Below are 27967 nucleotides of genomic sequence, written 5' to 3'. Positions count from 1 at the left end.
CTGCCAAGGCCTTAGGATTTAGAGGACTGGGGGATTGATAAACACCAGCACCCAAAGCAGTAAAATTGCTGACGGTTGAGAACATGGGGTTGTTGGAGCTTCATTTCTCATACGTCTCATCAGATTTTAAGTACTTTTAAAGATTTGAGGAAAAATAGCAGCATTTGAATAAAACAAAGTTATTATGTTACAGGTTTTGTCTGTAGTGTTTAATGGATAAATAGACATTTTCAGAGGACAATCTGGGTGGAGAAAGGAGGGAAAATCCTTCAAAAGTCATGGAATGGGATGTGTTTTTTGCTTTATTGAATATAAAAAGCTTATAGTTAAAAGTTTGTAAAGACTTCTAAATAAAAGTTTTGTTTTATTTTTGCCTCCAATTTCACTTTGTATCATATTTTCTCTCTAACTCCACCATTTTATGAATGATTTCAGTGTGCTTAGAAGAAGAATCTTCCCCCAAATCTCGAGGCCCTCTCTATGTTCCTGACTTACATTCAGAGCTAACTGTGATGAGTCACTCCCTGAAGCATGGCTTTGAGCAAGGATCTGAGATACCGCAAAAGTTCATTAAAGTTGAGAATAGCAGGATTACAAGGAAAATAATTAAGAGGGGGTGCAGTCTTTATTGTTCATATAGGAACACTGTGGTCATTTTCTTCTGGGCCTAAATTCTTCTCCTGGGCTCAGGAAGCTGGCAGGACAACAGACAAGCTTGTGCCGGCTTCTCTCTGTTGATACCATTTCAAAGAGTCACACATTAGACACGACGGTCCCTGCCATGCTCCAGAAAGGGCCTTGAATGAATTTTTGGTCTTATCTCCTGGCAACAAAAGACACAGGGAGCTCATTATTTCTGGGCTGGCACTGCCCGCAGAGAAATGGAGAATTCCATAATCATAATGGATTTTCACATAAAAACGTTCTTGACAGAATGATGATTTTGGAATGAAACCTGTCTTTCTACGTACCTTTCAGAGATAAAGTAGGAAAGGTGAATGACAAAAGAGAGGTTAAACTTTTAAACAGATACAGACATCTTACTAGCTTATGTTTCTAGAATAAGAGTACAATTATTATTGTCATCATTTCTTCCCTTTGGACTGAACCTACTTTCTAAGATTTGCTCTGACAGGCTGTAGTGGATAGGGAACAGCAAATGGTCAACAAAATTCTTTTTAGCTGAGTAGGTTTTCAGAGATGGTGCAAATCCTCTTCTATATTTAGGAATGCTACGTGTGCTCCTACCATGGGGATATCCTGGCAAAATCTCTCTCAGACGACCCATGAGAACACTGAAACAAAACCAGAACCCAACTATACCAGTGTGTAACCTCATTAGGATTTTAAGGGAGCTGAAATGTGATTCTGACTCACTGCCTTGCTCTCCTTTCTACCAGCAAATGGAGGATGTTTTCTCAAGTTGTTTGTCCTGTGTATCCATAGAATGGGAGACCTAGAGCATAGGCTGAGTGATGATCAAGATGTGGAATTCTTTTTTTTTTTTATTTGAGAGAGGGAGAGAGAAACAGAGGAAGAGTGTGAGTGGGGGAGGGGCAGAGAGAGAGGGAAAGAGAGAATCCCAAGCAGGCTCTGTGCTGTCAGTGTGCAGCTTGATGTGGGGCTTGATCCCCAAAACTGTGAGATCATGACCTGAGCCGAAATCAAGAGTCAGACACTCAAATGACTGAGCCACCCAGGGCCCCAAGATGTGGAATTCTTGGCATAGAGTGGAGGTGTATGAAATATTTGTGGAATTGTGCTAGGTTTCCAGCCCAGATTTTATTCATTTATTCTTGAATAGTTAATACATATACTTCGAAATACTTCATATGATTCAAAATTTAAAGGGTAACTAAATGGAATGTTGAAATTCTCCCTCTCATTTCCCCCTCAACTTTCCCCAGCTACATGGTTCCTCTCCTCACAGGGCACCAGTGTTCCCAGTTTCTTATGTATCTAGAAAGTACTTTTTTGACATAAAAGGGGACATTAAAACTGATGCTCTCAAGAAAACTACCTTCCTCTTTTTTGTTTTCCTTTCAAGAGCAAAGAACAATTAAATGGGCTGCTTTTTTTTGGTCTAAAGCTATAAGAGCCTTAAAGTCAAAGGAAGCCCTCAAATTTTAGTGTTAAGGCCAATATCCATGAGTAACAAGAAGTTAAGGAGTATGTGTGTGTGTTGGGAATGACTTCTTATTCAGGAGAGAAAAAGGTACTACAAAGCAGAAGCCGGGTGATAATTCTGCTTCACAAAAGAAACTGAAGCTAATTCTGGTAAGAGGCTAAACAAACTTGATTTCCCTAATATTTTCCAAACTCTGCTTTTCCAAACTTTTCCTGAACACAGCAGGCATAACACACAAAAAGATAAAAGATTGCAAGCTCCTACAAGTGGCAACAGTTGACTGATATGAGACAAGGTCCTGGCTGAGTTTTGATTCCATTCCATTCCATTCTGTCTCAAAAAACAACAAGTGAGTCCAGGCATCTGTACTTCATGGGCCAAGCCCATAGATGTAGAATAGGACTGTGTCTTCTGCTTTATACTACTCCCTGTCTCTCATAAGGGATGCCTAACTCACATCTGTGTCCCTTTCTTGGCCTGTCTAATCCCGTAAGTCCTGGTGCTGCTCAGGTCCCACTTCTCCATGAAGTCAGCTCGGGTGCTTTGAGTCCTCTATATTTTATCAGCAACAGTCTCCCAAGGGTTAAAAAAACAACAATGCAATCTACATTCCAGTAGCAAAGAGAAACAGGTAAGGAAACTGCTCTCGGCTGGAAGCTAGGGTCTTCACAAATAGTCCAGAATCCCTGAGATTCTGCCTTCTCTTTGGGGTTCTAGAAATCCCACCTTTACCTCCATCCTTACCTCTAGCCCCAGGATCAGGGCTCATAGAGTACTTTAGAGTTTACAAAAATTTTTTACATATTTAATTTCATTTGACTCTCAAATCGGTCCTCAGAGATGGGTTATCAACCCATTTTACTCATGAGAAAGGAAGGCCCATAAAGGTTATGTGACTTAACCATTGTTCAAGTCCTATTCCAAAGTTCACACCCTTTTCATCCTTTTGCTTCAGTAGTGGGCAAAAGCCCTTCCCTTTTTCTTGCTTAATTTATCTGAGATAGGCTGAAATTGTCTGAGGGAACCTGACCAAAAAGTATGTTAAATTAGTAAATATATAAATTAGCTAGTAAATATATAAAGGAAAAATGAACAGCATAAAATGGGTAAGTTAGTTGAAAGGTAGGTTATCTCTGCCTTCAGGACTTGGCCCCTAAGGGCATTCTCCCCCACTCCCCTACCTTTTCCAGCTTTATCGAGATATAATTGACATATAACATTGTTTAAGTTGTACAACACGTGTTGATTTGACACCCTTGTTTATTGCAAAATGATTACCACCATAGCTAACCCCTCCATCACCTCACATAATTACCATTTCTGTTTTGTGGAAGACCGGTTAAGATTTCCTCTCTTAGCAACTTTCAGGTATATAATACAGTATCCCCAGGGCATTCTTAAGTTTCTTGGTTCTCCCACTTCAAGAAGAGGAGGGCTGGGGCAAGAGCGTGTACTGCCAAGATACTAATGACTAGCATTAGCTGAGCATTTACTGTGTGCCAAAGCACCATTGTAAGCACTTTATACGTATTACCTCATTTACTCCTTTCAAAAGCCCTGGAGGTATATGCAGTTATTACCTCCATTTTACAGTCAAAGGCAGAGAGAACTTCCAGAACTTGCTCAGGGTCATACAGCTGTTACCATGCAGCCGAGCCAGGCATTCTGACCAAGTCTGCACTCCTAACCACTGTGCTGTGCAAACTCCAATGTGCATGTGAAGGGCACCAACACAGAGCATGGGACTGAGGTGGATAGATGGGAATAGAACTTTCAAAAGAGAACTGAAACCTTGGTCTTTTATTCCAAGTTCACAGAGCAACCATTCAGTGCTTTTTATTCTTTCTCCTCGTCAACTTCTACTGCTTTCTTATCATTCCTTCTGTGTTGATATGTTCTAACTAGATAAGAAGTTTCTGGATGTCAGGGGGCCTACATTGTGCTTGTCTGTTCCAACCCAGCATGTGGCATAGAATGAACCCTGAATGATTTTTAGCCAGTGATGTACGCTCAAAATGGCTACAAACTCTGATCCTATAAGGAAGAACTTGTGCCAGACCACAGTGAAGAAGAGAAGGGACTTCTTGGTTCATAGATTCAAAGGGAAGCAAAGGATAGAGGCAAGAAATTAACATACGTTAGTATCCACTTTGTACCAAGATTAAACTGGGCAGGTTGCATATGATATGATTTCACTTAACCTTTATCATAATTAATTCTGCAAGATGGGCATTATTGCTATGTTCTGAATGTTAGTGTCCCCCCTCCCTAATTCATGTGCCGAAATCCTAATGCTCAGTGTGATGGTATTAGGACAGAGGACCTTCGGGAGCGTATAAATCATAAGGGTGGCAGTCTCATGGAAAGGTCAGAGACTATGGAGATCCATCCCTAGCCCCTTCCACTTTGTGAGAACACACCAAGAAGGTGCTGGCTATGAACCAGGAAGAGGGTTTTCACCAGAATATGACCACGCAGGCACCGTGATTCTTGCCTTCCTGTTTCCAGAACTGAGAAGTAAATTTCTGCCATTCTGTAGCATTTGTTATAGCAGCCTGAATGGACTAAGACAATTATTTATAACTGAGGATTTGGTAACAGGTCTTCTAACTGAGGCACTACCCCTGTGCTCTTCACTGTACAAGGTAGGATGGGAACAAAGGCAGGGGGCCTTAGGTTCATGATCCTGTCTTCCCTTCCACCATCTGCCTCTGGGCACGATGTAAAACTGCCTCTAGACCACATAGATGCAGGAAGGCATGGAACCAGAGTCAGTATTTTCAAAAGCCAGTTCGGGGTTGAGGAAGGATTTATTAGGTAAAGTGGAGAGTTCCTCATTTTCCCACTGATGGACTTTCAATACCAGTCTATTTCTGGGACATCCGACTCATTCACGTCATTCCTGTTAAACATGGCGGGGAGGGCAGATGGGTCTGCGAACTGTGTCCTTGTGCCAGGAAAGGGCAGGGGCAAGTGTAAGTTTCTCAAGGTCCCCATTTCCTGACTATTGGAGTCTTAAAATAAGCTCGTGCCTGGATGCTTGCTGTGGCTTGGAACAGTGGCCAGGCAGGGAGATTTACTGCCTCGCTTTCTGTGTCCAACTATTTTAAGTGTCACTTATGCTCTGGTGTCTTTTTAAATTTATGGATGTTCACTCCAATCTAAAGAACCACAGTGCTCCTTCCTGTGGCTTCCTCATAAATGCCCTCTGAAATACTGATTCAGTTTTATAGTATATGTGCTACAGAGCTTCCTGCAGTCCCTATGGGGTCTCTATTCTCTACTTTGGATTTTATTAAAAAGAAAAGACAAAAGTGCATAAGCATGTGCCATAACAACCACAAATGCTGACCTTTCTTCTTAATAGCAAAGCATATTCTTTTTGTGGGCAAAGCTATAGGAAATCAAAAGCATTTTCCTTGTGACATAAAACCTCAGGCTTTCCATATAAATGAGGAAACAGATGCCAACTCATGTCTCTTCAAAAAGGGTCAGGATAAATTCCTCTTCTATCCTTCTCCTCATTAAGTATGCTAGCCCTCTCCTATTTTTTTCTCTGCATCACTTTTGTTTGCCATGTCTGTAATTTCTGATGGGGTGGTCCCCCATTGTGGATTAATTTTTTTACCTAACTTTTGGCCATCAGAACTTGCTGTTCCCATAACTATCTTTAGAGAGGAAACAGTGATGATCTTAGTTTTCCAAACAATCATATGAAAAGTGGTTTCCCAACAGATGTGGCCGAGGGTACTCACTGACTGTTGCTGTGTGAATTGCCTCATAATGGGGTGCAGGAAGTGCTCGATCCAGTCTGTACCAGAATAATCAGGAAGTGTACAGGGTGGGGCGAGGGTGGAAGTATGTGGGACAGATGATAAAGTTATAATTGTAATAGAAATGAGATGGAAATGACTCAAGAGGATTTCTCAGCCAAGGCCCTGCTACCTAACCCTGTTTAAAAAATTTTTTTTTTAACTTTTATTTATTTTTGAGAGATAGAGGCAGAGCATGAATGAGGGAGGAGCAGAGAGAGAGGGAGACACAGAATCCAAGGCAGGCTCTAGGCTCTGAACTGTCAGCACAGAGCCCGAAGCGGGGCTCAAACCCACATACCATGAGATCATGACCTGAGCCAAAGTCAGACGCTTAACTGAGCCACCCAGGTGCCCCTACCTAACACTGTTTTAAATCACCTGAGACCATTTAGACAGCCTCTTTTCTCTTCAGGACCTAGAATCTAGTTGGGAGACCTGACACAAATGAGAAATACCTTTAATAATAGAAAATGTGGAAAGCTCAGTGTCCTATCAGGGGTCTAGAGCAGGGGTTGACTATTCAGCTATGGTCTGGATACTTGGAAATCAACTTTTATTGGACCACAGCTACACTCATTTGTTTCTTACGGTCTATGGCTGTTTACACCTTAGAGTTGAGTCCTTGCGATAGGTGTCTTATGGCTCTCAATACATAAAGTACTTCCTTCCTATCTGGTCCTTTACAGAAAAAGTTTGCCCAACCCTGGTCTGGAGTAGATGCCTCAGGAGGTCAGCAGGAGAGATCAGTTCAGGCTGGAGCACTGCAAGAAGGTTTCACAGAATGGCTTGAACTATGCCTTGAAGACTTCTAGGATACAGCCGGAAATGAAGGGGCAGGGGAGGGTATTCCAGGCAAGGAAAGCTCAAAGCCATGGCAATTACTAGGGAACATTTTGATTGGAATGGAGGAATCATTTGAGATAGGAATAAGATGGAAGGATAAATGTAGAGGGTAGGTCTGAATAGCAAGGAGGCTTGAATACCAGTTTAAAATTTTCTAAATGATAAAGCCTCCCATTTTCCCATATCAGTCTCTACATGAGTAGAAAGGTTTGCAGAAGTGACTTTTAAAGTCCATTCAAGCTCTGAGAATCAGTTTTCAAAAGGACTGATGTCTACCCCCACCCCCAGAAATTCTGTATTAATTGGTCTCAGGTAGGACATTTTTTAGGTTTTAAATGTTTATTAGTTTTTGAGATAGAGTGCACGTGTGCAGGGGTGGGGGCAAAGAGAAGGGAGACAGAGGATCCTGAAGCAGGCTCTGCACTGACAGCAGAAAGCCCAACCGGGGCCTCAAACTCATGAGCCATGAGATCATGATCTGAGCCGAAGTTGGATGCTTAACTGGCTGAGCCACCCAGGTGCCCCTAGGACATTTTTTTTTTTTTTTAACTTCTCAGTGACTCTCGTGCAATTGGGAACCTCTTCCTTGATGAAAGAAATGGCCAGGCACGTGCCTGTAGAAGCCCAGCTCAGAGCCAGGTAGATGTAGCAGGTGCCCAACACATGTGAGTCAAATTAAGTCAGCAATATTGGCTTGTACCAGAGCCAGCCTGATAAACCTCTGTTTTACTAGAGTCAGCTATATAACATTCAGCTGGCTGCATGGTTTCCAATAAAAGAAATCACTTCTGCCTGCCCTTGCCTAATCCTGGAAAAGCCCATGATGCTCAATGCGATATTGAGTCTGTTTATAAATTTGGGCATTTATAGTTTTTTTCTCTCACTGTTATTTTAACATGACCATTTACAAGGCCTTACACAATTTGCCCTCAGCCTTGTTACGTCTCTGATCTTCTCTCTCTCACACACAACCCCGATGACTCCATTCCGGCAACACCACACTAGCCTCTTTGTTGTTCCTTGAACACACTAGGCATGTCCCTGCCTCAAAGACTCCACACTGGCTTTTCCACAGCTTTCCCTCCTCTCCCCTTTCCTTCCCTTTTCTCCCCTCATCTCCCCTCTTCTTTTCTTCCAGATGTATGCAAGGCTCAATAGCTCACATTCAAGTCTTTGCTCAAAGATTACTTTCTTTGTGAGCCTTCTCCTGCCAATCTAATTTAAAATTGCATCCTTGTTCCCATATCAGCACTTTCCATCTTTCTTGCTCTATTTTTTTTCCATAGCACTTATCTAATATACTCCACTTTCCATACCTTCTAATATACTGTGTCATTTACGTCATTGTGTTTATTTTCTATTTCCCTTAGTACAATGAAAGCTATGTGAGAGAAAGGATTTTTATTTTGTTCCCTGCTACATCCCCAGTGCCTTCAATGGTGCCCCAGAACACAGAAGGAACTCAGTAGGTATGTGTCTATTGCCTCAGTGCTTGGAATGCTTTTACTCATCATTTAAGACTGAGTTTGAACAATTCTCTGAAGCCTGCTGATTTTCCTTCACCAGAGAAGGGGTCCTCACTCCCCTGGCTTTTTTTTTGCAACTCTTCAGAGATTTTCTCACACGTGGCTGACTTTTCTCTCTTTCCTACTGCTTCTGAGATCCTCCAAGGCTGGGAGAGGGCACAAGGCCCAGCATCGAATGGAAACTGGACAGGCGTGTTAAGGAAATGAACCAGGATTTAGTAACAGAAGCTTTGACTGTCCTTCTCTTCACACCAATGCTCTCTGCAGTCACACACCTAGGTAGCTCTCCCTTTTATTCCAACATGTTGACTTGAGTGGTCTGAAATGTGTCATCATCACATAGGAGGTACATGAGCTTTACTGAGAATTGTATGGATTACTATTGCCCACCCCCACCTCCCATGTTAACCTATCTGCCATGTCCTATCAGTGTTATGTCCTACATGTCCCTGAATTAGTTCACTTCTTTCCATTCTCTCCAGCTCTCTACTCTCACCTGTCATTATCTCTTACCTGGAATACTACCTGAATGGTGGACTCCATCTAGTCTCTTCCCTAGAACCTATCCCCTTCACAGTAACCAGAACAAGCTTTTAAAAACACAAATGAGATGATGTCTCTCTCCTGCTTTTAAACCATTCAGAGACTTCCCACTGCATTTAGTGCAGAGTGTGAAAGTCTTACCAGGGCTCACAGAGTGCCAGAAACTTGCTCTTGCCTCTCTCTTTAGCTTCATCTGAGGCCACTCTGCCCTTAGTTATGGCTGTGACACTTACTCAAATACTCTAGGCTTTCTTGCTTTAGAACCTCTGCTGGTTCCTCTGCCTTGAAATGCTCTGGAACTCCTCTGACTGGAATGCTCTCTCATAACTTCCAGCCTCTCTTCCAATCCCAGCGCAAATATCCCCTCCTCAAGTGTCCCCAAAGCACCAGTTCTTACTCTTTTGATCACAGTCTTCCTACTTGAATTACTTTCCCTACCAGACTCGAAGTGCCCCTGCTAGAATTCAGACCACATGAGGGCACATGTTAATGTGCTTCATTACTGTTTCTTCAGATCTAGATTAGTGCCTAATGCATAGGAAATGCTCAATAAATTTTTCTTGAATGAATGAGAGCTAGATTTATCTTATTTACTGTGTGTCCCTGGCCCTAGCACAGTGGCTGGCACATAATAGGCACTCATCAAATATTTATTCAAGGAGCAAATTGATCTATATTTGAGATAGTCCCTTCTTAGGCCCTTTACCAAGGCTTTCAACTTCGGACATTAATATTTACTCAACTATTTTCTGAAACATCCTCCTACCTTCAGGGGTTTGTATGAGAACAATATAAACTCCACCTTAGGCTCCAGACCTGGGTCCCATATATTCCAGCTACAGCTCCCTTGTTGATGTGGTAGGATTTGTAGGAACTGCATCTATACCAGCCAGGCCGTGCAATTCTGGGCACTTCAAATGAACAGAGAAGAAAATGGGCAGGCCACCTGTCTCAGGTGGCCAGAAGGAAAACACCATTGCCTGGCTGTGGTGTGTGGCCCTTGGCCTCCCTGTCTGGCTTCTCCAGGGATGGAAGGGCTCTGAGAGGTGGGGCTGTTACCATGCAGGGCCCTGGGGAGCATGTTGACGCTGCTGAGATGCTACTGTGTGTGTTGGCTGTGACCCTTGAGCCCTGGCTGGGGAGAACGGCCAGGCACAATGATTTCTTTCCTGGAAAAACTTTACTTTGCAAACCCAGGTTGGAATGCCTAAATCGCTCTTCTCTTGGTAAATCACAAGGTATGAGAAAAGGCTGTGCTGTTTGGCTCTGTGGGACTAGCCTAACATGAGTTTCCAGTAGAGAGGTCAGGAGGACTGTCTCTGACTTGGGCACCGCATATGGCATATGTCTTCTAGGCCATATGGTTTCTGTCACAAGCATTTGACTCGGCCATTATGGTATGAAAGAAGCCATAGACAATACAAAGGTAAATAAATGGGTGTGGCTGTGTGACAATAAAACTTTATAAAAATAGGTAGTGACCTAGATTCGGCCTGGAGACTATAGTTTGCCAAACCTGTAAAACATTATCTCTTAAAAGTGCTTATGTAATACTTCTAGAATGTGATTGTAAAATTTGGGTATCAGCTTAGTCTAGGCAAATATTTAAAACATACATATAATATATATGTGTGTGTGTGTATACATCTACAAGCACTCATATATATATATATATATATATATATATATATATATATATATATACACACACATATCTTGCACATATATGTATGCCTCTTTCCGAGCAAAATGGAGTAAAAGAATGAATTTACTTTCCTGCTTAAAATATTAAAAAATGAACAAAATGTATAAAGCAGTGGTTTTCAGAATATTAGGCAATGAATGTCACTGATCCCTGAGAAATAGGAAATAAAACAAGGTAAGCCCTATGTTTCCCCAGCTTCAGTGCTGGGGAGGGTTTCCAGGCTGCAACACAGGAAAACCTATGTGTAGCCCAGTGGACTCCTGAGTTTAGGAGAGGGAGCTGAAAGCACAGGAGATCAAGGTGGCTTGAGTTTACAGAATGGACTATCAGAGAAGAGAGAACTGGAGAGAGAGAGAGAGAGAGAGAGAGAGAGAGAGAGAGAGAGAGAGAGAGAGAGATCGAATGAATAAATGAATTCCAGAAATCTGCAGAAGGTCCGCCTTGCATATTCAATAGAATCCACATCAGTGCATGCCTGTGAAGAACTACCAGAGGCAGGGAAAAGGGAAAGAATTAGAGGTAGCAGCTTCTGGGGCTCACACAGGGTACAGAATAGCACCTGTTCCTATCAGCCAGACTGGAAAACCTCATGATTCATAGGGTGTTGGGTAGAATGTGGTATTGATGTAAAGAGACAAATATATCACTGAAACAGAATGGTCTGGAAATATACCCACACATATAATGACAAGTGATTTTCCACAAAGGTGCCAAGGCAATTGGGTGGAGAAAGAATAATCTTTTCAACAAATGGTAGTGGAACAAGTTGGGTAACCATATGCATAAGAATGAACTTCAGTATATACCTCACACCCTTGGTAAAAACAAACTCAAAAGAAATGATAGACCTAACTGTAAAACCTAAATCCATACAATATCGATATAAATCTTCTGGAAGAAAACATGGAAGAAAATCTTTGGGACCCTGAAGTAGGAAAATTTCTTAAATATAACTGCAAAAAAACCATCTATAAAATAAAAAAAAAAAATAGGTGGGACTTCATCAAAATTAAAATCTTCTGCTCTTTGAAAAACACTAAAAGAGTAATAAAGACATCCACTGACTGGGACAAGATATTTGAAAATTATATATCTAATAAAAGACTTGCCTTTAAGGTATATGGAGAACTCTCAAAATTCAATAAACAAACAACCCAATTAAAAAAAAAAGGTAAGAAAACTGAATAGACACTTCACCAAAGAAGAAATCAGGATGGCAAATAGCACAAGAAAAGATGCTCAACATTATTAGCTATTAGGGAAATACAAATTAAAACCACAATGGGAAACCACTACAGACCGAGTAGAAGGTCTCAAATTAAAGACTAACTGTAGTCTGTGTTGCCTAGGACGTGGAGAAACTAGAAATGCCAGATACTGCCAGCAGGAATGTAAAGTAGTACAACTGTTTTAAAAAACAGTCTGGCTGTTTCTTAAAATGTTGAACAAACACCTACTATATGATGCAGCCCTTTCACTTTTAGGTGTTTAATCAAGAAAGATGAAAGTGTGTGTCCACAGAAAGAAGGGTACATGAATACTTACAGCATTTTCACTTGTAGCAACCAGAAATGGGAAATGACCATTCTGTTCCTCAACAAGTGGGCGATTAAACCAACTATAGTCTATGTGTACAACGGAACACTAGTTGACAAAAAGATGCACTGTTGCATGTTACAATATGGATGAATGCCAAAATAATTACCCTGGGCAAAAGAAGCCATTCTCCCTGCGGTATGGGTCCTTTTATAAAACATTCTAGAAATATAATCTGATCTATACTGAGAGCAGATCAGTGGTTGCTGGGGGTAGACGAGGGGTGGGGCAAAGGTGTGAAGGCATGATTTTATAAAAGTAACTTTTGGGGATGATGAGTATGTTCATTATGTTGACAGCAGTGATGGTTTCATGGATTTATCTGTGTATCAAAACATCAAATTTTAGACTTAAAATGTGTTGTATTTATTTATACCAATGCCAATTATCTCTCATTAAGGCTGTTAAAAACTTTTATGTCAAATATATGTCAAACATATATAAATATGTATTGTGTCTTACAAATCATTAAAGTAAGATAGATTTCTATCAATCAATGGAAAAGGACCTGAACAGGCAACTCATAAATGAATGCAAATGATTAATAAACATTAAAACCAAGAATTTTTAAACATCGTAAATAAAAATTTTAAATGGCATAATTTTCATATTGTATTTTATACTATTGTGTATTTACCAATTTAAATGGTAAATGTAAAAACTCTTGGTCATATATACTGTTGACGATATTTTAGGGAAGTGAGAATTCTCACATTGTGCTGTGCACATATAAATAGATAACGCTTTTTTGGAGGGCAATTTGAAAAGAGCAAAAACTAAAATATACAAAACTTTTGACATAATAATTCCACTTCTAGAAATTTATGCCAAGAGGTGTACACAAACATTTTAAGAATAAGAATATTCACCACATCTATGTTTTTATATTAGCAAAAGATTGCAAGGAATCTAAAAGTTCAACATTAGAGAGTTGGTTGAATGTATGATACCTCCTACCAAAACAGCCCTCAAAATTAAAACTATAGAAGCATAGAGACATGGAAAGATAATTGCTATATACCAGTTAGTGAAAAAAGTTGTAAGCAGCATATAGAGTATGAGTTCATTGTAGACAAAAGGTATGTATGATGTGTATATTAATGGCTGGAAAAACATATTTGTACTCGTTTTATCTGGGCTAGACAATTATAGACAATTTTTAGTTTTTTATTTTTGCTTCTATTTTTAATTGTTCTACAATGAAAATATATTGCTCTTCTAAGGGAAAGTCCAATAAAAGTTATTTTTTTTTTTTTGCAAAATACCAATGCTAATGCCTTATAAATGATACTGTGAGAAATATTAATTTTGAGTCTTAGCAACCAAAAAAATTTTTAACAGAAGGCTGCCAAAAGGTGTAGGTGCTGCAGGGCGGCCTGAGATGCTGCTGCTCTAAAATTGGAGCCCCAGGACCCAGACCTGGACCACTAAAAGGGGTGGCATGGGCCTTGCCCTCCATACACAGCAGTTGGCACAGTTCAGGCCTCCCAGCACAAAGGACAGCTGTAAAATAAGGGCAAAGAAAATCAGCACCCGTCTTGCCTAGGACAATGAATCTGTTTGGGTTGGGTCCACTCTGCATGGCTGAGCCTCCACTGGGCATTTTCTAAGTCTGTGTCATACAACAAAGGGTGTGAGAGCAACAGAGACTCACTGGTCCCAAGTCTTCACTTACAGTTATGGAAAGTGAGTCCCACATAGGCCCATGCACATGTTGCTCAATCAACATTCCTTCTTGAAAGTTCCAGCAGTGGCTTGAAGTGGGGTCAATGCCAGAGTGTCTGTCAACTAAAATAGTCATTATTGGAATAGCCCACCCACTGGGAATCTCAACACTTGAGTCTTAACCAAGAAGAGTTAGCTCTGATATATGGCTCTGAAAAACCTCACATTTCCCTTTTTTCCTTCTGCCATGAAAACATGAGAATCAAGGTCCATGAGTTATTGTCCGTATGCCACAGAATCACGAAGTTCTCTGAATCTGATGCAGACAACCGGTCTGATAGATAGTAGAAATACATACACTGAATACAGGAATGTCACCGTTTACTGGATACAACAGGGTTGACAAATGACTTTCATCCTATATAGCAACTGCCACCATGCTTGGTGGGAATGTTAAAATGAATTCCAAGGCAGCACCTGGGCTGATGAAAAAGAATGTCATGTTTGATTGGAAATGTGTAGGTTGTGGTAGGGGCAGTTAACAGTATCTTTGCCACATATTTCCATCCCGGTCTAGAACATCTGTTACTCTCAAAATAGGATTTCTTCCTTGAATTGCTCCCACTATTGGTTACTCTTACAGAATATCAGATTAAGTCTGTCAAATATTACTTTTACTATATCATTTTCCTACTTAAAGCCCTCTAAAGATCTGTCCCCATTTCCCACACAGTAAATCTGTTTCCTTAGTCTAATAACAGTCTTTGACACTGTTTGCCATTCAGAGTTCTCAGCAGCGCTACACAGAATTGCCTCCCTGACCTATTTTTGTACCCAGAACACACACTCTGGTCTAAAAGGGCCACCAAGAGGAGCCAGGGATGGGAACTAGTCTAAATAAGAGCAATTTGACCAACAGATCTAGGCCCTGGTATGTTTCAATTGACCTACTTTTCAGAGTCTTGATACCTGACGTCATTTCTTAATTCATCTCCACAATTCCATGTAGATCCCTCTTACTTCTATAGTGCTGGCACGACATCAACATTCGCTGCTAGAGTCCGTGTTGCCCAAGAAGTTACATTCAGGGCCTTTATGGTTACTGACTCACTGTCTCATTCAAATGGAGCAGTTTGGATGTGAACTAGGGTGTTAAGGTGTCTCTTAACTGTTAGATTTAAATACCAGTCTAAGGTAACAAAGCACTATAGACTAGCAAGGGAATGCAGCCGCATAAAGCACAATAAATTCTTATTGCTAATGACAACAATGAGACAAAATATTATTCCAGAATAAGGGAGAAAGAAAGTAAAACTATCATGGAAAAATATGAGCAGGTTAATTTTTCCAGCATGCTGACTGGCACCTGAGTGTCCCAAGGTTGTTGAAACTTGAAAATAAACAATTGCTGTGCACTCTGCTAGTGACTGGGCTATGATTAATAGTTATGACAATTTCTTATAGTGATGAGTCTAAAATAAAAAAAGTTTACTATGCTCACATTTAGAACAAATTTACCATTTATAAGCCAACAAAAAAGCAATTTGAAACTTCTATGAATTCTGATCAACACGATGTAGAAAAGCTCAATGCCACGCTTGTGTAACTTACAGGAAACAGGGCTACTTGTCATTGCATCTGTGTCTTATTCTTAAGGTAAGATCAGAAATAAAAAAATTGTAAGCTTTTGCCACGTGGTCATATGCTATGAGCATTCTTTGTTAATTTTAGATGATAAGAACCGAAGGTAATCTTCCTGTGTTGTCATCCTAGAGATATCAGTCCCTGTGGCCATGTTGATAAGCAATCACCAATATGATTAGGAACCCTTTGGCTTCCTGTTCCTTGCTAATTGGTGGGGATGAGAATAGAGAAACTTTCAACTTTGAGCCAAAGTCACCATTACCATAGTCACCATTATCAACATTTGGGGCCACAAAGAATTAGCATGAGGATGTCCCCCAATTTGTAGACCTGTTTTTTTTCCCAGGCCTTTGATGGAAGATAATTCTTCTTTTCCACCGTGACCATCTCCAGAGGTCATGACTGGAGTGTAGAGGTTCCTGTGGCATCTCCATGTTTCTGGTGTGAAGGGCCCAGGGCAGGATGCCTTTGCAATACTTCTCTGCTACTAGAGGGCACCAGCCGTATGGGCAATAACTTGGTGAAGGTTCCCAATGACAGGTGTCAGGGAAGTTGTACTTGGTAAAGTTATTTAAACACTTGCTTTGGAGGAGCCCATCTGGGTTGGTTTTGGGCCCTACCTACAGACGGCTGGCCTAAATAGAATTGTCTAGCTTTTTCTTCTTGAAAGCTGATTATAGCTCTAGTTTAGTTGTGAGAGGGTCATGGGGGCATACTGAGGCATGGTTGGCAAGGGGAGAGGGGGGTGGAGGAGCTATTTTTACTGCTTTGCTATTTACTGTTGAGTGAGTCAATCTGATTGAGAGGATCTGGACTGTGGCATCAGCCCAAGAGGATTCAGAAAGGAGCCATGTTGGAATCTAGACAAGCTAGAGTCCAGACTAAGATCTGCACTCACCTCACATGGAAAGTCAGCCAAGTTTCCACTGGTGAGTCTGGATTCTGTAGGCAATTTAGTGATTTCCTGTTGGCTACCTCCTACTGCTGCCTCCCTCCCACCTGCAAGCAGTCACCCATCCATAAATCCTGTCCAGCCCTGGATTTCTGCCCAACGTTCCAGAGAATTGGACTCACCAAGGAGAGCAGAATTCCCAGGATCCAGGACCAGCTGTGCTCCCAGAGGAGATGTCAGCACTGAAGGAAGGTTCGGTCCAGTGGCTGAAAGCAAGGCCCTGATGTCTTCCAACTGTGTGGGGACTCGGGGAGGATCTGTGGGAAGGCAGATGGGGAGTCAGACAGGTTAAAGCGTGAAGGCTGTGTTCAGGGGAGAAGGAGAGGTGGGCATGCACCTATGTGTGTCCACGTGTGAGGTGAGCATTACTATGATTGCCTCCGGTGCCTATCAAGGTGAGTCTGAATTTCAAGCTTAATATTTGATGCCCAAAACAATAAGGTCAGTAATAAGAATCAGGTATGTTGATTTTTAGGAGTTCCTACTGTATACCACTTTATACCACAGTACCACTGGCTTCCTATAAATGTGTAGGCAAATTAAAATTATAAAAGCACTTTTAAAAAGCCAACACTTCTTCAGCATTTATTTATATGCCAAGTCCTGTGTTAAATAGTTTTCATTTCTTTTTTCATTCAACTCTTACGACATCCTTTAGAGCACTTTGTTACTGTCCCCACAGATACAGACACATCACCACAGGAATTCCTTATTTAAAAGAAGCCTGTGGGTGACTATTCCCATGAAGAAAAAGGTTTATGAAGTTGACATAGTTAATCTTCTTTGTGGTCTGGATTTTTATGCCCAGGTAAGGACCAGATAAGCAGAACAGGGATGATTTGTGCTTCAAAATCTTACAAGGGCTGAAGTCATCAGTGGTCACAGTTAACTAGAGACCAAAGTGATAAAAATGGGAAATATAGGGGCCTGCCTGTCACTTCCACTGGACCACTAAAAAGATGAGCCCCTACTGAATCTTGTGGTGAGATGACCCGAGATTCTCCAGGCAAAGCAGCAGAATCCTGTCTCCCCACTCCTTACATCTCCCAGGGCGGACCCCACCTTTGTCTCTAGAGCACCTGTTGGAATCTAAAGAGAAGCAGGAGTATTGCTCTCACAAGTGATGGTCATTTCATCGGTGTTCAGTGAGGACCTATCATGTGCCTGTCATTTTTCAGATACTTCTAAGAGTGGCAAGTAAGTCACAATGGCTCGGGAGTCTGCTTCAGAAATAAACCTGTCTACTCTGCCTTGACTACAAAAGACCGTCACACATAGAAAACAATGATGAGCTTGAGATTTTATTAAAAAAAAATATATAAAATAGTTTAAAAATGATAAAGTCTTCATACATATTGCATATAACTTAAAATACTATTTATATAGTATAGGGTGAAAACATCATGTTTGGGCTCAGGAACCCTCTGTTTGAGCTGTGGCTCTGCCATTCACTACCTTGGGCAAGTCACTTAATCCCTCTGAGCCCTACTTTCCTTGTCTATAAAATGATGAGGAATCTCATCATTTCCCAGACCTAGTTTGAAATACTATGATTTTAGGAACTGATGGTGGCAGTTTACTCTAACCTAGACTCTCCTTTTCTCATCCTTTTTAATGCTCTCTTGAGAATACTGAAATTGAATACTGAGTATTCCTTCCAGAATATTAACTCAAGAAACCTTTGCTTATTTACTAAAAGCCAAAAAGGGAGGTTACATCCCATCTTCAAAACCATCAGATCTTGGGCCAAGTGTCAGCCCCTCCTGATGCCCTTACAGCTTTTATCTAATTTTTCTTCCTTGGTGCATGTCCATTCGATCTTTCTAGGGAAACTATAAATTCTCCAAGGGCAGAGGTCACCTCTTAAATTTATCCTATAGCTTGAGATGGAATTTAGAGGCCACATGTAATTAATGTTCATTCAATGGCTATAGGGATAAATGAATGAAAGTCTCATTACACTTCAAGTCTCCACACTACAGGTTAATCACAGGTATTGGCATGAAACCTCAGTTTTTAATATTTTTAAGTCTTTATTTTTGAGAGAGAGAGAGAGAGAGAGAGAGAGAGAGAGAGAGAGAACGAGCAGAGGAGGGGCAGAGAGAGAAGGAGACACAGAATTGGAAGCAGGCTCGAGGCTCTGAGCTGTCAGCACAGAGCCCGATGTGAGGCTCGAACTCCCGAAATGCGAGATCATGACCTGAGCCCAAGTTGGAAGCTTAACTGACTGAGCCACCCAGGTACCCCTGAAACCTCAGTTTTATACATGAAGTCCCTTGTTTAAAAATTTTTGGCCGATTAAAATAATAAAAAAAGAGACATTATTTCTATGCTCATAAAGTACTTACAAAACTAAAAATACCTCGATTCATAAACCGAGGCTTCTGATCAAGAAAAGCCCTAAACTTAAGAGTCTAAATAGTGATTTTGTTCCCCACCACGTTTGATTAAAACGGGAAGGTGTTCCGCTCGTCCAGCAACATGTTCGCAGCCACGCTGTTTTATGGTTGTGATGCTGCCAGAGCTGGCTCACAGAACAAGCACACTTCACTGGCAGACCCACAGTAGCAGCTACACATCCTAGGCTTTCATCCCGTCAGCACAGGCGACAAGCAAGCTTATTAAGGAGGAAAAACCCACAGTGAAGCACCGTAGCTCAGTGTGGGGCAAGAGTCCCTGGGCCCCGGGCTCCAGCCTCGCACGCAGCTCAGCCGGATGAAACCCAATGCAGAACAAATGACACCCTTCACGGAGCTGATCTTCTGGGGCTTTCTAAGATGACTGGAGGTTTATGTAGCCACTGGTGAGATGAAAACCCACCTGGGCCTCTCTGAAATCTGAGTGGGCAGGGGCTCGAGCCCCGAAGCTTTGGTGTAGCATCAACTGGGGGTATGGAAATGCAAGTATAAAGTTTAATTATTTTTCCCCAAAGGAAGTCTATAATGTATGTGTATGTATGTATGGGGTGTGACTATTCATATTTCCCACAGTTTTCTCTTTCTTCTTAGAAGGGTAGCTTTCTCTTGAGGAAACTAGCATATTTGCTAGTTTTAAATTTGCTTGTTTTAAAAATAAAAAGTGCTCTCATATTTGCTTGTCTAAAGAAAAAAAAAAAGGTAAGACAAAAATAAGCTTTTTTACTGCATCCCTCTAAGGTCCAGACCCTATGGGGAAGATTAGCCTAGGGTCCCCTGTCCAGGGGATAAAGGGGTTATTGCTCGCAACATGGCTGAGGCCAGCACTGGGCAACAGGGAATGTGGGACGATGTCCCAGTGGTTGTTATTTTTAAATACCCATGTCATGCCAAGAACTGTGTTAGACTTTTTAGCCAGGGGCTCTTCTGTTTTGGGGGGTGCTACAGTCTGAATGTTTGTGTCCCCTCAAATTCATATGTGAAGTCCTAACTCCCCAAGGTGATGGTATTAGGTGATGGGGCCTTTGGGAGGGGTGGGGTATGGCCCTCATGATTGGAATTGGTGTCCTTATAAGCGAGACCCCAGAGAGCTGGCTTGTCCCTTCTGCCATGGGAGAACACAGCAAGAAGCCAGCAATTTGCAACCCAGAAAGGGGCTTCACCAGGACCTGACAGTCTTGGCATCCTGATCCTGGACTTCCAGCCTCTAGAAGTATGAGAAATAAATTTCCATTGTTTATCAGCTACCCAGTTTGCAGGATTTTGTTTTAGCAGGTGGAAGGGGCTAAGACTGGGGCAGGGTGGGGGGAGCGGTGGTGGGGTACCTGTGTGGACTTTATGTGGGCTGGACTAGGAACCTTCCGAAATTATATGAAAAATGTTGCATGTTTGAATTCTTCTGGAGGGGCTAATCTAGCGCTTTCCTTTGATTCTCAAAGAAGTCCTGACCACGGAAGAAATTAAAAATAACTGCTTTGCTTCTGTAGCTCTAGCTGACAACCCCCTCCTCCTATGTGGGCAATCCTCATTGTACAGGTCTCCGTGTCAAGGCCAGCATTTAAGGCTTAGTAAGGCTAAGTGAGCCAGCCAAGGTCACACAGTGAGTAAGTGCCAGGGTTCAAACTGATGTCTGCCTGGCCCCCAAGTCTGTGTTCTTTCTACTGGAAGGCCCTAAGGTGGAGAGAAGGGAAGGGACATTGCTTTTAAGTATTTAATTGGATCAGGGGAAAAGGGGGGTGGAGGGTGGGTCAGACAGTCACCCCCATGGGGTCCAGCAGGGGCAGCCAGCCTCGTGGTGTTTACCTAGGATCAGCAGCTGTGTGTTCTCCGTCAGCTCTCCGTGCACATTGGCTGCCCTGCAGGAGTAGAGGCCCTGATCTGAGGAGGACACGTCTGTGAGCAGCAAGGAGCCCTCGTGCAGATGGTGAGGGGAACCCACTTTGCTTTTATTCCTGAACCAAGTGACTTCGGCTTCGGGCACACCTAGGAAGAAAAAAAACAATAAACTCTATCAGCTAAACACATTCAGGTGACCCCGGAGGCAGTTCTGGCGGTTCGGCGGGCCCTCCCAGGGGCTACTCTGCAGGAAGCAGCTGCCTGGGCGTCTTCTACCGTCCTTTGGCCAAACTAAATAATCTCTGACCTCTCTGTGGTCTCAAGATCTTTTCCCTTTTAAAACTCACACTGATGAGGCAGGAAGAGAGAGGCCAGTTAACAGAACAGGAAGCGGGTAGCTGGTAAAGGGCGCTTGCCAGGGTGGAAGGAAAGTACCCAAATTCTTTGCAGAAAGCATCGATAAACCTAAGAACCAGAACTATACCTCGGTGAAAAGGAACGGTTGACAACTACATGAAACAAACATTAACAGTGAGTAAGCGAAGCTAGGCCCAAAAGAGTACACACTGTATGATTTCATCTCTGGAAGTGAAAAACTAAAACTGATAACATCAATCTAAGTTGTTAGCCATCAGGGTGATGGTTCTTCAGAGAGGAAGGGATGAATGGGGAGGGGCTGGAAGTAGGGCCTGGTGGCTGGTAATTCTCTGTGTCTTGACCTGAGGGCTGGTTCTGTGGGCTTGGTACCTTTATGATAGGTACCCTTTTCTGTATAGGTTATTATTACACTTCAGTAAAAAGTTAAAAGCTACAAAATATTAGTATGTTCATGGACTAGACAAACGAAAGTGCCAGAACCTTACCAGAATTGACACCACACGTAGAAAACAAGCCTCTATTTTTTGGAGCATATGTTTTTTCTTTTTAAAAAAATTCTTGGTTTAGTTATTTTGAGAGGGAGAATCCCAAGCAGGCTCTGAGCTGTCAGCACAGAACCCAATGTGAGGCTCGATCTCACAAACCTTGAGACCATGACCTGAGCCAAAAGAGTCAGATGCTTAACATGCTGAGCCACCCAGGTGCCCCAAGCCTATGTATTTTCTTAGAACAAGAAAACATGGAACTATGGTCAGTAGCACCACAGAGAAAGAGACAAAAGGGAGTGACAAAAAGAAAGTGCTCTCTCTTCAATCCAAGTTTCTTGTCTGTGAGAGAAAGTTGGGGAGTGTGTATAGGAGTTAGGATAGGGTACCTGCCTTTAGAAGTTGGGCTCTGTCCTCCTCTAGGGGTGTCATTGATTGAACATTTGTGTTTCCCAACATATTCAAATGTTGGAGTCCTAACCACCTCCAATGTGATGGTATTTGGAGGTGGAGGCCTTTGGAAGTAATTAGGTTAAGATGAGGTCATGAGGGTAGAGTCATCACGATGGGATTAGTGCCCTTATAAGGAAAGACCAGAGATCTAGCCCTCTTTCTCCATCATGTCTGGACATAGTAAGATCTCTAACTGCAATCCCGGAAAAGATCTCTCAGCAGGAGCTGGATGGGCTGGCACTTGATCTTAGACTTCTCAGTCTTCGGCACTGTGAGAAATACATTTTGGACACTTAAACCACCTAGTCTATGGATATTTTGTAATAGCAGCCTGAGTAGGCTAAGACAAGGAGATGGGCTTAATTCTTTAGGAAGCTTCCCTATGGTTGACATGCTGGTAAGCAAGCCCCGGTTCAGGACGAGCTTTCTGAGATAGTCTGCTTAGAAGGCTCCATAGGAGGCTGGGCTCTGAGTGAGGTGGGAGACAGAAAATCTGTGGCATCAATTCACAGGGCTTTGGGGGGCAGAAAGCTCCATTTCTTGCACCACTTAGCCTGTTGGCCCAGCTCAAAAAATTTACTCAGAAATCTGGGGCATGTATCCAGCCTATGTTTATAATGTCAAATCCTGGTTAATGGTGGGGGGGGGGGGTGTCAAAACCAGGAAGAGTCAAAGGGCTCAGTCCTTAGTCCTGTGCTGTCCTGTGTTGGGGCTGGATTCTGCCCTTGGGGCAAGGGTAGTGTTACCCTTAATGGGCAGCCTACTGGTGAGAATACAGACCTGTGTACCTGTCACTTGTCCTTGAATCTGATGAAGAATTTATCAGCAGTCTATTCTGTAACACCCAGATCAAGAGCCCTAATTATGGACCCCGGGGCACTTGCTGCTCCTGAGCTCCAGTAGCGGGAAGTGGGGTGGAGGTAGGAAGGAGGTCTCACACTCCCTCACTAATGACGAACTGCCTTGTGTGAATTCACTGGTATCCTGGTGGCTCTGCTGCCTCAGGTGGGCCTAGAGCAGTGGCTGAAGGTCAAAATGTTTGGCCAAGATCTGTAGGGCCTACCTCCCTATTATGAGGAACAGAGGAGTAACTCTCTGGTTTTCTCTTTTATTCAGATCACCAATAATTGAGTGAGAATCACTAAGGATCACCAAATTGGCTGGAAAGAGGAGGCAGGGCAGCTGAAAGGGAGTGAAGATTTAGATACTGCATCCTTCAGGTCACATCAGGGAGAGGCATACCTCGTGATGCCTGATGCTCAAATGCAGGAAAAGGACCAGGTCGGCATGGCCTCTGAATATACCTGGACAAAAGATGCAGGTAAGGGGCAGAGAAGCTGATTTTTCATTGCAGCACCACTAGGGAGAGCAAGAGAATCATGATGCTTAGCCATGCCAGCTTGGACTTTGGACCCTGAGCTCAGTTTTTCCACTGGGGGAAAAAAAATCCACAGGATTCAAGAGAAGGCCTCTGAAAGGTAAGCTGAAGAAAACATTCCCTGCCATTTCTCTCCTGAAAGCACAAGGAAAAACGAGGCGCTACAAATCATTTTCTGCGAGTATTTCCCTCGCTATGAATTGCTCACACAGCATGTATGCTGGAATGTTCTTGCGAGGACTGCTGTGGGCAGCAAGCACACAATCCCCAATAGGAATGAAGGCTGTTCTAGAGCGAGAGAGGCCGAGTAAGAGAGCTGGACTAAGTGGGTCTTCAGTTTCACTAAGTGAAGGGGATGGGGGAGGGTGGGGGGGAGAGGGGAGTGAACCCCCTCCCCACAACTGTGCTGATGGGGTGGTGTGTGTGTCTCCAGTGCCGACACTCATGAGGCTCTCTCCGCAACAAGGACAAATCCCATAGCAAGGCTCCTGCAGGGCGTCCTTCTCTGGAAGCAAGCACCTGTGATCCTCCTACAGAGGCAGAGACATGTAGGAGGAGAGCGGAAATGGGGAGGGCGAGGGAAGGTGAGAAACAAGAGGTGGAGGGAGAGAGACCTGGAGCCATTCCTCACTTCCCCAGGAAGTGGGTGCAAGCTTCTTCTATTCCTGTAACCCCATGATCTCGGAGTGTTTGCCAGAACAAGACAGGGTGCTTACCAAAAGGACTGAGTTCTTCAGGTGAGGGGAGGAGGGGTCTTGGGAGACATAGAAATATTCCGGATAGCAAAGGGTGGAAAGAGGTTGTCCCCAGTCTCTGTACAACTAAAACCATAGAGGTGACAGCAGTGCCGAAAGAAGAGAAATTACGTAGGAATTGTTCTTTAATACATTTATTAGCAAATCTCTGTCAGGCTCACTCAAGTATGGACCCGCGTTGGGAATTTGCTGATGGAGGAGCTGTGTCTGGTGTCACATTTTAGGGGCTTCCTGTCTGGGACTGTGGGCCTTAGGCAGAAAATGACACCAGAAAGATGCTTTAGAATCTTTTGAGTTCTTTTCATGATTGACTCTGACATCTTATAAACACAGAAGAAAGGAAGAGGGAAAATAAGTGAGGCCTCATAGAGCTCTATTCTCCTCAAGAGATGACGACGACACTTGAGAAAACATTACCAGCCATTGTTGAAGCCAGTGTCCCTTGAAAAGGTACCAGATACACATGCTTAATCCTAATGTTCAGAATACCTGAACATGGGTAATGTGCAAGCGTCAGGAACTGTGCAAAACATCCTGAACGTGCTAGAGGAGAAACAAACATTTGGTGAACATTTGCTATAAGCCAAACGTTTTATAAACATAATCACATTTTTCAAAGAGATTAAGAAATCTGCCTAAAGTGATGAGAGTTTGGATCCCTGAATGATTACAAGGGGACAGAGCCCCTGTCCCTTCCTACTCCTCACCCCATGACCTACTCACCTCAATCAGTGACCTACAAATGGCAGGGTGGAGATCCAAACTCCTACATTCAATGCCACAGATCCCCGTCTGTCTTCCAACATACCCGATTGCCTCTTTAAAGAAGATCAGAATTGCTACACTATTGTTTCTGCCCTGTCAAATCCTTACTTTCTACTTTGAGAGTTAACCTTTCTGCTATAACTATAACATCCAGGTTATTCTTAGGAGAGGTTTCTAGAACCCATGTGTGCTGGCTTTGGTAGCTCCCTTTTTGTTGAGAAGCTGGTCAGGTTGCGGGAGATTTTTTTTTTTTTTCTCTTTGGCTGTTGTGATGTGACCACACATTTTACTGAAAGAAATGTCTAAAAAATGACAGAAAATATACTCTACCACAGAGCAAAATACAAAGCTATGTTGTTGACAAGTTACTTGGACAGGCTCCACACTCTGGACTCCCTTGGTATGATTTCTGTCTAAAACAGCAGAGGGAAAAAACTCTGCTTTTACTTTTTCTCCTCCGTGGCGTATCTTATCAACAAAACAGTGCCCTGCCTGTGGCTTGAAAGGATCAATAAAAGTGGTGATAATGGGTTGTAACTTGATATGATTATAAGGATTAGTGCCTTTAATCTTCACAGAGCTACTAGGTAGGGTGATGCCACAATACTTTTTAAAATCCCAGACAGGATATTCTTGCTAACCGCTTGTTACATTTGGAACGCTGCTTGGTCCTTGGCAGCCTGTCAGCATCTCGAGATGGGGTGTCCATTGCAAGGTGCTCCTTGACATGATGCACTTTAGAAGCTTCTTTGATGGCTTGGTGCAAGAAAAGGAAAGGATACAGTAACTTAAATGGCAGCCTTGGCAATTATTCTAAAGAACTGCCGAAGTCTGGAAAGGAGGTTTTCAGCCTTCCACACTTCTCCACACTGACGGTGGCAGACACTGGCAGCTGTTCATAAAACCTGTTTTCTTCTTTTTCCTGGGTACCCCTCTAGGCTACACTGTTCAATATCCTTTGTAGCGGTGAGTGACCATGTGGCAAAGAGGCACTGTGAGAAGTGCCAATGCGTGCTGGTTCTAGGTGTGGCCCTCAAAAGCCTTCTCAACCACCTTCCACGTTTTGTTTTTCCCCTGTTCTGGTTGACAGGTTAGAGATAACCCCTGGGGACACCTTGGAAGGCATATGTTGAAAATAACAGAGCCGCCAGCATCCCACGACCCTGAATGACTGGGTGGGGCAGCCACTCTTTGGACTCTTAGCTAAACAACGATAAGCTTCTATTGTGTTTGACCCGTTATACATTTGGGGGTCTACTTCTTATCAGAGTCTGGACTATCCTAATGAATATCCTGCCCATCACTGATTCCTCAACTGTTTATTTCTATATCACTAGTCCTGATGATTTTACCCACTAAGCTCTTGCAAAGCCTCCTTTGCTCTTAGGATAAAATCCCAAATTGTACCATAATCTATGAGAGCATGTAAGAGGTAGCCCCTGCCTGCTGCCCCCCACCCTCCAGACACATGTCGTGCTACTTTCTTCTCTGCTCTCTGTACTAGAGCCATACCAGCCATATTCTACGCCTTTAGATGAAGCCTGTTCTTTCTACCTCAGGACCTTTGTACATGCTAGTCCCAAATGACTGAAACACTCCCTCCTCCCCTAACCCTTTATCTCCTACCAAGTTTTTTGAACTCAAATAGAGAAAAAGTGTGTGAGTAGTACAGTGGTTTGGATCACTTTTCAAGAAGACTGCTCATCATACTCACTGCTTAATATTTTTTATGTTTAAGCGTTGGGAAGAATTTGTGAGGCTGCATCTTACAAATTGAACGCATATATGTACAAAAAGTTATTTAATGAGAAATGGCTAACAACTCTAACATGTAAGGACAGAAGTTAATCTACATAAATTATGTCATATTCTGAATATAGACTATAAAATAGCCAATAAATTATACCCGAAGAAAGCCACAGAGCCACTGTATTAGTAAAGTAAAAGTCATTCCTAATGCCCTTGAGTGTCACAACACTTTTGACTGGAGACTCAGCTCAAGGGTAATTTCTTTGTCCAGCAAATTCACAGACCAACTGTGTAATCAAAAGTAGTCTTTTTCCCACCACTCTGAATAAATATCTTATTTAACAAAAGGCATAATGACAGAGATACACAGGTTCATTTTGGTTAACCATGATGAACACAAACGGTTCTATGAATAAAAATAAAAATAAAGACTGTAATGTGCCCAGCCAGGCAAAAACTGGGCGCGACCTGAGACCTCATGATAAGGTCACCAAGAGTGAGTCTCTGGATGTAGTCAGGGAGACAGGGCACCAGGTGGCATGGAAGAATTGGCCAAAGCTGGTTTCAATGCCCCCAGTTCCCCATGGTGAATACTTCCTTGCCTGGATTCTGGTTCTCTCAGTCGCCTTTAGGTGCCCACTTCCTTGTTGCGCTGTCCTTGATCCCCATTCTTCTACTCCTACCAACCTCACCCATCAAGAAGAGAGCCGGCATGGTCCATTTTATCTCCGGTCAGTGCTCTGTCGCTGAGGCATGTGCTCGAAGTGACCAGGTGAGGAATGATGGTTCTGCACAGAAGGCCTTACCTGCACCAGCAGTCCCTGCACAAAGGGCAGCCCTGTCAGAGGTTTTATCTGACTCTTCATCTGGGACTACAGGGCCTGAAGGGGTGTGGCTGTGGAAGGTTTCCTGATGAGGCTGGACATGCAGGCCAAGGGAAGCTTTACAAAAAGAAGCTAATGTAGGATGACAGAGATTTATATTTCTGATTTCCTGGAGCTACCAGAATATTTCAGAGAAAACCAGCCTGGCCACTGTTTGGAAACAAAATGCTTTAGAGTAAGATCTTCCTCCTACCTATTTGAAAATGGGTTATCTGCTCTTGCACTGTTGGTGGGAATGCAAACTGGTGCAGCCGCTCTGGAAAACTGTGGAGGTCCCTCAAAATATTAAAAACAGATCTACCCTGTGACCCAATAATAGCACTGCTAGGAATTTACCCAAGGGATACAGGAGTGCTGATGCATAGGGGCACTTGTACCCCAGTGTTTATATAGCAGCACTTTTTTTTTTAATACATGAAATTTATTGTCAAACTGGTTTCTTTACAACACCCA

General features: G+C 42.7%; 1 protein-coding gene across 6 annotated transcripts in view; it reads right to left on the bottom strand.

Moving 5' to 3' along the window:
- ADAMTSL1 (ADAMTS like 1) overlaps positions 1-27967 on the bottom strand; it is an 881240-nt gene that overhangs the window by 53053 nt on the left and 800220 nt on the right. For 4 of the 6 annotated variants that reach the window (XM_078436763.2, XM_078436761.2, XM_078436762.2 and 1 more), the window contains 2 exons: positions 20635-20814; positions 16540-16674 (listed from right to left, as the gene is read on the bottom strand). In XM_078436763.2, the coding sequence (XP_078292889.2) occupies positions 16540-16674; positions 20635-20814 (315 nt within the window). Of the gene's footprint in view, positions 1-400; positions 824-13713; positions 13945-16539; positions 16675-20634; positions 20815-27967 lie in introns of those variants that run through there. The other 2 variants (XM_078436766.2, XM_078436765.2) reach the window with 2 other exon arrangements.

This window comes from Panthera onca, chromosome D4 (assembly GCF_046562875.1).
Source record: "Panthera onca isolate mPanOnc1 chromosome D4, mPanOnc1 haplotype 2, whole genome shotgun sequence".
Lineage (NCBI taxonomy): Eukaryota > Metazoa > Chordata > Mammalia > Carnivora > Felidae > Panthera > Panthera onca.
Note: the sequence above shows the minus strand (reverse complement) of the source record. Positions and strands in the feature narration are given on the sequence as shown.